The following is an 11,474-nucleotide window of genomic DNA, read 5'->3' as shown; positions in this document are numbered from 1 at the left end:
CGACATCCATGAGGCGCACAGGGCTCCTGCTGCAGAGGGAGAAACGAAGCCCCATCAACCAAGTCCCCTTAGAGAAACCGAAGATCAGACGCACACAGGACAAGAACTGCAGGTACGGGATTGAGACTGAAGCACAACCCAAATTAGTATCGCCTCGATAATTCTTAAGTGAGTTCTTAACCGAGGGCTGGACGCAACCCTCCAAAAATCAGCCTAACTCACTCCCCTACCTGCAGTTTCTAGGAACAGTGTCACACCCCACAGGACCTGGAGTGGCGCCAGCCCTCGCTAAAGCTCCTTCGGTACAGAGATTATCGACTTGGTGCTCTACTGAACCGTCCTCATCCTTTGGGAGACGCTGGCTGGCCCTGTCCATGAAAAAAGTCACAATCTTTGTTTTATCCTTTGTCCGAACTGCTGACCTTGCACGTGTCTCTTCTGGCGTAAGGAGGAGTCAGCGAGAGGCCTGAACGGCACAAGGCCTGGGTGTTCACAGGCCAAACAAATCACATATAGAAACTCCACAACAATGTAGGCTCACATCTTCCTCTGACAACCCTGTTCAGGTACTAACAGATAACGCCTTCATTATGTCCTTCATCAAGTTGTTTTAAAGCCACAACTTTCTCATAATATTTTATTATTAGAACAGATAATACTGAAAATTGGCCTTAAGCATTACTCTGAAAATACAGTGGAAATAAAAAACAGTATCTTGTGTTTTCAGAAAACTATTAAATCCAAAGTTTATTCACACTTCAAACAAAACAAAGATTTACATCTGTAAATCTATAAGGATGCAAAGAATACATAGCTAAAGGTAGCAATGCTTTAACGTTTTCTTGAACTGGTGGTGCTTTATGTGCTGTTTTTAGTGAATCAATAAAAAAAAAAATGTACCTCATGTGTCTTTATTCACGCTATAATCAAACTGCACGGTAGCAATTCCGTTAAGTCCCTTAAGTCAGGAAACTGATTTCATAATTAAGTTTTCTGCAATAAACTATTTTACACCAGAGTAAGTACATACACAAAGTATAATGTGAAAGTGGACTGAGGACATTAATATATATATATATATATATATGCTCAATGCAGTGCCATATAAAGACAGTTCTAAAGGAGTCTGCTTAGGTATTGCAAGCGACGTGTTAGTATATCCAGCACTAATACAGTTCTGTTGGTTTTGGTACAAACATCTTTATACGGCATTGCAGTGCACCGTGCAAACATATTCCACGAGAAAAATGTATTTGCTGACAGCAAAAACAGCTCTAACAAATGGGTCAGTAAAAAGCCCTCTGGCCAGTAGAAGCATCATTCTTCAAACATGACCTTTACATCCATCTTCTTTCAGAAATCTTACTACATTTCCTCACATCCAAGTCTTTAGAAAGAAACATGCCTAGCAAGTATCAGTGTATAGTGAACTTTACTCCGAACAGCATTGCCAAATTTGCCCTCAAATATTTCAAACCTGTTGATCCCAGACTAGCGATGACACACAAACACAGCGCTGCCAGTTATTTAAGAAGTTTTGGCACAGTCAGAGTAGGAACTGTAATTTCTTTAAAAATTGGCACATAGTTTGGATTCGGTTGGCTTGGACCTTGATCCAAAGTCTCAATGATAGTCTGCTTCATATCTCTGCTGGCATCGCCTCTCACTGTCAGCAAAGCTGCAATATGGTCATCCCTACCAAAGGAAAATGATAAAACTGGCATTAGCAGGAAACTTCACACAAGTAAGATTTTGTCAAAAATATCACTTTAGTTGGCAATCCTTTCACTCAGTTTCATTCTTAATCAGATCTCTTGTCACTCAGAACTGGCTTTTCCAGCTCAATATAAAGTACTATTTTGGCTGCTCTTAGGACTCTAAAATGTATTTTATCCTCCCAAAACACAGAATGGAAGTATTTTCATTATTCCTTTGCTGTACCTCCTAGTTCAGGTCACATGCATTTTATATTAGCATTATTTTTCATAAGAAAGTGGCTACACTCTAAAATATGAAAAATATGAACACATTTACACATTGTTTTAAAATTTGCCCAAGACTACAAAGAAACTGTGATGTTATCTTTCTTTGAACTTTGAAGGCAAAGAGAATTACCTGATATCTGGGTATTTACTGACTAAAGTTGAAACTTCCAGATAAAGCAGTGAAGGATCAGTTAGCTTGATAACCTCTGCAATGGCTTCAATGATGTCACAGAGTCCTTCAGTGTCCTCTCCAGAGCCCTGCAAGACGAAAAGTAAAAAAAAAAATTCCCCCAAACAAAAGCAATCCCCCCCAATATCTACAAACAATCCTTTAATTAGTATTTTGTCTGACAATGCCGCTGAATTCCTCAAACAGCTGAATTTTCAGACATTAACAAAACAAAGTATTTGTGAATTGTCACCATAAGCCTCTTCCCTCTTTCCCTGTTGTTCTTCATCCAGAGACCTACCCTCAGAATATCAGTAAAGTCATGTCTTAATAAACAATAATTTTAATAAACAATATTTTGTATTTATCCACATGGCGATACATTCTAGTCTTTGACTTTTGCTGATGTGTCAGGACAAACATTAGGAATAACTGACATGAAAGCCAGATCTCTTCTGAAACATTACTTAAAAATTGGCCCTGCATTAGCTCCCTTCTAGTCATCTGGCCACCAAGGCAGCTTTCAACAACTGATCAACTGAACTGTCATAGCTATTTAATCTCTGGACTGTTTTAGTGCTCTTAGTTCCAGGTCATCTGGTCCTGCTGATCTGGTATTGTTCATTTCATTTATTCCATAACCTTTTCTATCAATGCCTTGATCTGAAACAGATGTTATATAGAATCCCACATAATGAAGAACTCTGATGCAGGAGTTGCCCCATGTTCCACAGTGAGCAGAGATGAACACCGCCTCTTCCACACACCCCCAGTTTTTCAGGCTTTATCTTTATCTGCATTCTTACTGCATTTTGTCATCTGTTGGCCCTAGGAGCTTTCTGGCAGATTCCTGCTCCTTATGCAGTTAAAAAAGATTTAGTACTGATTTTAGGCCTATCTTGCACATTCTTTCTTGAATACCTTTTTTGGCCTGTCTTTTTTCTACTGCACTTTAAATGGGGTCAATATACTTGTCTTGTTGATTCTAAATTAATACACTGCATGCTACTTAGGTAGTAAGTAACCACATCTGTTCGATGCGGTATTGCCCTTTCTTCCAGCCAGGAAAAGCAAAGCCCAATTATTTTTGGTTTTTAGCAAACAACTGCTTTTTTCTTTCACTTACTATTAAAAATTCAGGGTACCTATCTCCGTGAAGCCATTCCAATATTCAGCTGCAGAGAGCTGTATAAACACAAAGCAGTAGAAACTGGTGCACAGGAACTTTAGCAGCAGGCCTGTGTGTGTTCAGAAACGCTGTCTGTGCCCTCAGCTGGCATCCTTGATATTCACAAATCACCCAACATTTTGGAGACATGGAGATCTAACTCTAGCCATTTTCCCCAAGCAGTAAACGTGTGTGTTTATTCTAAATTACCAGGTTAACAGCATTACCCAAAGCAAATACTTACAGCTGCAAGCTTCTTAAACAGAAATCTGAACTGTTCTGCTTCTTTGATCATTCTTTCTGCACCCTCTTTTCTCTCTTCTGCATTCTTGAAAGATATACGTTTTAACATGATTGCTCTGATGTATTCCACAACTACTCTCCGATGGGCCTCAATAGTCATTGTCTGAAAGAAAAGAAAAAGGTGGTGGATTATGCCAGTGATACCTGCAAATGTAGCCATTATTCTTAGTCTTTGAACAATTAATAGGCTTTGAAATATGTATTTGCACTTAATCACCAGTACAGTTTTTGCTTATACTACACATTTTGAGTGGCTTTAGATTTTCACAACGCTAACAGAAATGAAAATCTGTCCTTCCCTAATGAAAAGGATGTGCCAATTACTAGAAACAACAAAACCAAGATATCTCTAATGACATGTCTGAATTATTTTTGAGGAGCACCAAAGTCAGAAGAACAAACACGAAATAATTTGGATGATCTTTAGAACAGACCTGTGCTTGGACTTGCAGCCTTGCTCTCTATTATCTGGTCAAGGAATGACCAGCCATCACAGAGGCTTCTGCTAGATAACTCCAGTATATTGCATAAAACATTGCAAATCTTGCTTACATTATCTGTGCTCTGGGTCAAGTCTGGTAAGAAGCCTGGAGAGCCAGCAGCAATCACTTTCTCAGACCTTCCTTGACTGATTTTCTGTTCTGCACTTGTCTTTTTACAGGAAACATCTACTAAGTGAAGCATCTGATATTGGTGCAAGAGTAATGCTGAGGTTTGCAAATAAAGAACAACAACAACAAAAAAAAGCCCCAAAACCTTTTCATGTTTTTTCAACAGTAGTGTAAGGAGAGTCCTTAAATGCAAGTCCTCAGGTGTCCCCCCCCCCCCCCCCCCCAAGCATAGTGGCAAAGTTACTTATGATTAAGAAAAAGCCTGCATAACAGGTAGCTGCAAACTTTTTATCATATTTTATTAGTATATATCAAGCTTTAGTTTCAATCAACATGTTCTTCAGTCAAAATTTTGGTGAAAGGTTTCATGAAAGAAAGAAAAGGAAAAATAAAAAAAGAGAGAAAACAATAGACTGCAAAGTATTGGAAGTCACAGCCCTCATCCAGGACACAGAAAATATGATTTCAAGTCCTGCTCTCAAGACTCTGCAGAAATACGGGAGTTTACTGGTTGTTCACGGATGGCTTCTCTTGCATTGGTGGAATTGATGCCAATTACACAGAGGAAAATTAACTGCACAGAATATACTGTGGGAGACTGACATATATGCCCCATCCCACTGAAAAAAGTAAGTGAAGAAGAATAGCTCTACTACAACTGAGAAAAAGAACACTCAAGAACAGCCAACAGCGCGATGACAGGGCATTCACTTTACACGTGAGGAAAATGACAAAGCAGAACGACTGTAAGATCCAGGTCCCCCCTGTTTCAGAACATTGTACTTTCCATTGGGCTATAGTCTTTTTGCAGGTGCTCTGTTCGTGTGACTATCAAAAATTGGATTTTCAAAACAGGGTTAACCAAGAATATTTTAAAACCAGAAAAAAAGCACACCCCAAACCAGGGAAACAAAAGTGTGTCTCATCCAGTGCTAGAACATACGGTGTCTTGCGTGGGAGATTTTTTTCATGCTGGGAGACAGTGGAATAGCAGGCATGATGAATGCCAAAAAATGTGTTTGTCATCTTCTTCCCCATAAGGTGGCAATAACCACTACATGCTGAAACATATGTGATTGCAGAGGTTGGTATTAACACTTAAAGAAGCTCATGCCAAGCACTATTACCTCACAGTAACAAACCAAATCTGGAAAAGCAAGCTGTTCCATGAATATAGACTAATCCTGGGACTGACCTAACTTCTTTTGTGTACTTCTGGACTGAAAATGCATATCATTTCAATTACATAGTAAGACCTCTAGGATCTGCAAATACTGAAGGTTAGAGGAACTTTGAGCAGTCCCCTCTATCTCTTTAGGAGTTCAGGTAAGAAAGAGTAAGTGTATGATTTTGAGACTGTCTGTTAAGCACTGCTACTTAGTAAGGGTTTGTTCAAAGACCTCACCTAAATCCTGATCTTGTTAGCTTCAAATATTTCCTAAATCTTAGTGAATCAGTTAAGACATGCTATCTTAACTACACAAAACTGACTTTAATTCAATAAAGGGTAAAAACAAGTACAATAATACTAAAGATTAAAGGATAATAGAGAAATCCAGATATCCTTGACAGACCACGGCGGGGGGACGGACGGACGGACGACGACAACCTAACCTAGCACATTATGCTGCTTTAACAGCACTTTAAACATGAGTTATGCATTTGTTAAACCTTATGGCACCAATTTAACTATGCCTCCTTGTACACATTAAAAGTAGGAATTACAGAATGTGCATTTATAAAAAAAGTAATTACAGGCCAGCAAAACTCTTTTCAGAAGAGCTAATTTTAACTAAGTAGAAACTTCTGAGGAATGGTAGAAGAGTACCAGCTGGTAAGAATACAATCTAGTAACGTGCCAATACATTTTCTGGACTAAGATCTGCAACTCGGATCTTTGACAATATTATATGGCTGTGCACAAAAAAAGATGAGAGAAATATTAGATTCAGACTTCTGCAATATGATTATGAACATTTTTTCATTTACAGTGATGAATCAATTCCAATTTCTGTATTCCAATTCTGAACTCCATTCAGTATTCAGAAATTCCAAACCAACACGATATTCAGAGTACATTAGCAAAGTATCATAGAATATTTTGCACCTACCTTTTTATAAGGCTTTTTAATTTTTGCAAAGTCATTGAAATAATCCTCTACAGTGACACAGATAGTCCCCACTGCATTAGACCCCATCAACCACTTCTTTGTCATCAGCTCATTGAGATGTGGCTGAGAAGGTAAACAATTGATCAGAACAAATTTTTGACACTTTCATCATATCATTGCAGTTACAAAAAAATGGGAGACAATTTTAAGTGTCCTACACTCCTAACCTACACTCCTTCAAAAGGAATAAGCAGTTAGTGTAGGAAAATGATGTGATCAGTTGTCAGAATGAGAGTTGCCACAGAGCGCTACCCTGACATACACACTGGTGTGTATGTAAACCAAGTGCACTAACCTGAGCATTTGTTTCATGAGTTCTCTAAAATCCTTTATTACATTCTCTAGTTAAATGTCTATGCCAAATAAAAAAGTTAAGGTCCGAGGACAAAATTGACATAAGAGTTGGTGATTCCAATTTTAAGTATGAGGCACTTTCAAACTGTTGTGATAATGCAACTTCATGCTTGATTTCTTAAACTGCTACTGGCTGCTCAGTATTTCCTCTTTGATGGCCCCACAAACTTCATGTGCCTATACCAAACTTGGTGGCCTATACACTTTAGTCCTTTCCCAGAACTCCACAATACATAATTCCAGTATTCTTTACATCTTGTCCTGGTTTTGGCTGGGATAGAGTTAATTTTCTTTCCAGTAGTTGGTATAGTGTTATGTTTTGGATTTAGTATGAGAATAATGTTGGTAACAGACTGATGTTTTAGTATAAACACTACTTAGCAACAACTAAGTCAAGGATTTTTCAGCTTCTCATGCCCAGCCAGCAAGAAGGCTGGAGGGGCACAAGAGGTCGGGAGGGGACACAGCCAGGGCAGCTGACCCAAACTGGCCAAAGGGGTATTCCACACCATGGGACGTCATGCCCAGTATATAAACTGGGTGGAGTGGGGCTGGGCAGGAACACTGCTCAGGAACTGACTGGGTATCGATCAGCGAGTGGTGAGCAATTGGATTGTGCATCACTTGATTTGTATATTCCAATTCTTTTATTATTATTGTCATTTTATTATTGTTCTTATTATAATTATTATTTTTTTTCCTTTCTGTTCTATTAAACTGTTCTTATCCTAAACCATGAGTTTTACCTTTTTTCCAAATTCTCTCCCCCTCCCACTGGGTGGGGGGGGAAGTGAGTGAGCGGCTGCGTGGTGCTTAGTTGCTGGCTGGGGTTAAACCACAACAATCTATATACCCGTCTCGCTTTGCTCTCCCCAGAGGAAAAATTCTTTACATATTAGAGCACGGTATTTTAAAAATGATAATAGTGACGTGAAGCTTGAGGTTAATGAATTTCGAAGAATGGTCATTAGGGTAGATGGAGTGTCTTCTCATCATCAATGAGCACAGTTAATGAGAAATAAAGGTTTTGCTTAAGAGCTTCAAGTTTAAAATAAACACTGCTCCCACATCTTTCTTAATGTGAGTCATTCAAGGTGTTTACATTAGTTCAAAATATTATTACAAATCTAACAAGTCCCAGAGCAAGTTTCTTCACCCCCACCATTTCTCTGATTTCCCTGCGTCCCTCCCCATACTCCTAATTTCTTTTTAGTAATAAAAAGATGTTTTTTTTCCCTGAGGGATTCTATACAAGAAGCTAGAATTCTTAAGCATGGAAATTTATCAGTCAGAAAGGGCCCACCTTTAGAGTAAATTAACTATCTTAATTATAGGTACACTGCACCTGTACAAATATGATAACTTAGTATCAGCAGTAGTTTCCCAAATAATTCTTAGAACTCAACTATGTAAGACTAAGAACAATCTGCTAGAAAATGTTCATTTTATACAAAGCACCTGCCTAAAGTCATGCTGTGAAATATAATTAAGCAACCTTTCAGTATCCTACATGCATACTATACCACTGAAGAACAACACTGACATTTACTGACATTTTGCTAGCACACCATATATAAAATGTTTAGCAATCAAAAGGCTTCATAATTACTTCATTCCTGAATTATTTTTCCTTATAAAATAATACTTCTGTTTTTTTGAGGAAAAAAAGTTCTAACCTCTAAATCCATGAAGACTTCATCTAGCAGACTAGAGCATCCTTCTTTGGCAATGATGTCTAAAGTCGCATCCATGCTTGTATGACTACTTGACAATGTGTCTTCCATTTCAATTTTCAAGTATTTTCTTTTCAGGCTGATTATAGATTCTCTGTGACAAATAACAAATGTTTTTCATCATCCACTGATGCACAATTGCATTGCGACTAAATTTTTGGAGTGCACAGAGATATACTAGACAGTCTTATTTTTGCAAGGGGAAATAATGCCCGCTGCTTGCTTTGGAAGCCTTAATTTACTCTCCAGCATGATTTTAGAGTGATCACCTTAGACTACTTCTATGTTGGTAACAAACTACTGCTGATTTGTAGACTTGAGAATAGCAGCAGATATAGATGAACATGGGGTTGGATTGCTGAACACTGAAACATGAGCAAGCCTGTTTTCATATTCTTAATAGAGCAAGCTCTATCATTACTTTTCTCCAATTCAGTTCACCTTGATCATTGCGAGAGATCAAATGTAAGAAGATGGCAGGCTCCAGAGAAACTAACTCAGATGACTTCTTCAAATTCTAAAAGCTGAAGATAAACTTTTCTTTGGCAATGAAATTCTTGGAATGACAAGTGGATTTTCACCAGTGAGGGGCAATGGCTTGGCTTGCCAAAGGAAAGAGCAATCACATAAGAGTATCTGCCTCTTAGAACAGTAATACATTTAAACCTGTTGTCTTTGTTTAGTCAGCTAAACTATCTTAACTGAAACCCTCTTTGTACACAAGAGAAGAGAAGGTCCTGGGAACATGTAGTATTACAAATGAAATGTCAATACTTATTGTTCCTCACAATACTGCAAGAACATGCAGACTTACTTAAAGGTTTGACAGTTGTTGATGACTGCAATCATGTATTGAACATAGCATTGAGGATACTGACGATTTTTAAGATGTTCTTCTTTATACAACTGTGCTTCATCTTTGTACCTGTAACATATACAAGGAATGGCATTAAACAGACAGAAATAACTTCAGTACACCTGTAGGACCAAATGCTCCACAAGGGCCTGTCAGGTATTTAGAAGTATTTTGCAAAGGGCTTGTTGCTTGTGTGATGTTTAGTCAATCTGTTCTGGGCAGAATCCAGCCAAGGAGGTTTTTTCTGTCTTCCTTATGAGAAAGAGATATAAATTTGAGATATAAAAGAAAGTGGAACTGACTCCAAAAATAAGAGCCATTTATACAGAGGAACTGAAAGTGTCACTCACTAGCACAGAAGACCTTCTGCAGTGAAACTGGGGAAGGGAGAAAGAAAGCAAGAAAAGGAAAAGGAAGAAAGGCTTGGTTGGCATGGATGTGATAGAACACAGACAAAGCAATAAAGAAACAATCATAGGAAAAACAAATATTGGAATTGTAGGAACAAAGAGAGGCTGAGGCAGGATAAACCATTTATATTTTAAAAATTGTTACCTGGTTAGAAATGAATTCATTTGTTGAAGACATAGAAGGAGTACCTTTGTTTTCAAATCTTCATTTATCTGAGCAGCCACTTGAAGATTCTGCTCAAACATCTAAGTTAAAAATAGTTTAGTTATAAAGAGAGGCCTTTATCAGTAGTAAACAAAAGACAGAACTCCTGTCTTTTTGGAGACTCTCAATTGCACCAGCTCTACATATGCTTTTTGGTTTTTTGTTTGTTTGTTTTTAAACAAGCCCAGACAATTGCTGCTGACTAAACCAAAAACGACTACTTCCATAAGTGTAATTAATAAATTATTGACAACTATTAATATATGCTGCAGTTTTCTCCTGATCCTGAAAACAGATGCATTCTTCAGCAAAAAGAGTACTTAATATTTCTAATTTAGTAGGAATTTGGCTTTACAGTGGATCGAAGTTCTTGGCTCAGCTCCTGCAGCTAGTAATGCATAACCTTAAAACTCCAATTCCTTTGCTTTCCCCATATATGAAAGTAGTAAGTTCACCTTAGTGAAGTAGAAGGGACCCCCTAAACTTTAGAAACACAACTAGGTACAAGATCTAGGTGACCTATAGGGAACTGTGTTTGAGAGGAGGGGGACTAGAAAGGAAGGGTGCAAAGCCAGGTAGAAACATTGCTTTTATGCTGAGATGATTTTGAAAGTTTCACTGTTACATCAATCTCAACACTGCAGCCTTTGACAGCACAACACTAGAGCCAATCAGCCACCAGTTTCCTTGACATCACACACTTTTTGAAAAGGATTGGATGAAGCCAACCGTGTCACTAATACAAATGTGGAAGAACGTAGCAAAAATCCTGGTATAAGACAGGAGAAAAATAAAGTGGGAAATAAATGCAGGAAGAAGAGAACATCTATCTTTCATTGAAGGTACCTAACACAATGTTTGTAAAGAAAAATTACAAAATAAGCATAATAAGCTGACATTTTTCTGGTTGATAAAGATCACTTTAAAAACTCTCCATTTCTACTACCAAGAATAGGGTGGTGGAGGTTGGTGTTTTGTTTTTTTTTGTTGTTTTTTTGTTTTTTTGTTTTTTTTTGTGGTACCTTTTTTGTTTGTTTGTTTGTTTTAAAAGATCTTAGAAATAGCTTTATCTTTTCTGTTTTGCGGCTATTTAAGAATTTGGACAGGCATTAATGTTGACTGAAGTAGTGTTTAAACAGCAACATTATTGATCTTCAACAGAACTTTTCCTTCCAGTATTAAGGTGTTTGTGTAATGAATAATCTGTAGGAACAAATACATGCCTAACTACCTCAGCACCATCTTAACAAAAAATATTCTAATAACTTATAAACGTCTCATCTGGTAAGCTTATCCTACAAATTTACTAAGTAAAAGCAGTTAACTAAATACAAATATCAACTAAATAGGCTGGGAAAGATATGTTTCTAATCTACACATAAAACAAACGAAGTCTCTAAGTGTTAAAGTGAAAAAGGCAAATAAAAACCTCAAAAGAAACAACCCCTCCAACTAACAACTCTACAGGAAAAAAAATCTATACTGCAACAGACATAGAAACAATGGCAT

At 37.7% G+C, this 11,474-nt stretch overlaps 1 protein-coding gene across 2 annotated transcripts in view; it reads right to left on the bottom strand.

Moving 5' to 3' along the window:
- Positions 1–715: 715 nt before the first annotated feature.
- Positions 716–11,474, bottom strand: part of EXOC3 (exocyst complex component 3) — a 28,735-nt gene continuing 17,976 nt past the window's right edge. For both annotated transcript variants that reach the window (XM_069778784.1, XM_069778785.1), the window contains exons 7-13: positions 9,906–10,006; positions 9,309–9,419; positions 8,438–8,588; positions 6,348–6,470; positions 3,567–3,728; positions 2,116–2,243; positions 716–1,695 (exon numbers count right to left, since the gene is read on the bottom strand). In XM_069778784.1, coding sequence (XP_069634885.1) covers positions 1,524–1,695; positions 2,116–2,243; positions 3,567–3,728; positions 6,348–6,470; positions 8,438–8,588; positions 9,309–9,419; positions 9,906–10,006 — 948 coding nt within the window. In that variant the 3' untranslated portion in view covers positions 716–1,523. The remainder of the gene's footprint in view (positions 1,696–2,115; positions 2,244–3,566; positions 3,729–6,347; positions 6,471–8,437; positions 8,589–9,308; positions 9,420–9,905; positions 10,007–11,474) is intronic.

The sequence above is a fragment of the Haliaeetus albicilla genome, chromosome 3, assembly GCF_947461875.1.
Source record: "Haliaeetus albicilla chromosome 3, bHalAlb1.1, whole genome shotgun sequence".
Classification (NCBI taxonomy): Eukaryota; Metazoa; Chordata; class Aves; order Accipitriformes; family Accipitridae; genus Haliaeetus; species Haliaeetus albicilla.
Note: the sequence above shows the minus strand (reverse complement) of the source record. Positions and strands in the feature narration are given on the sequence as shown.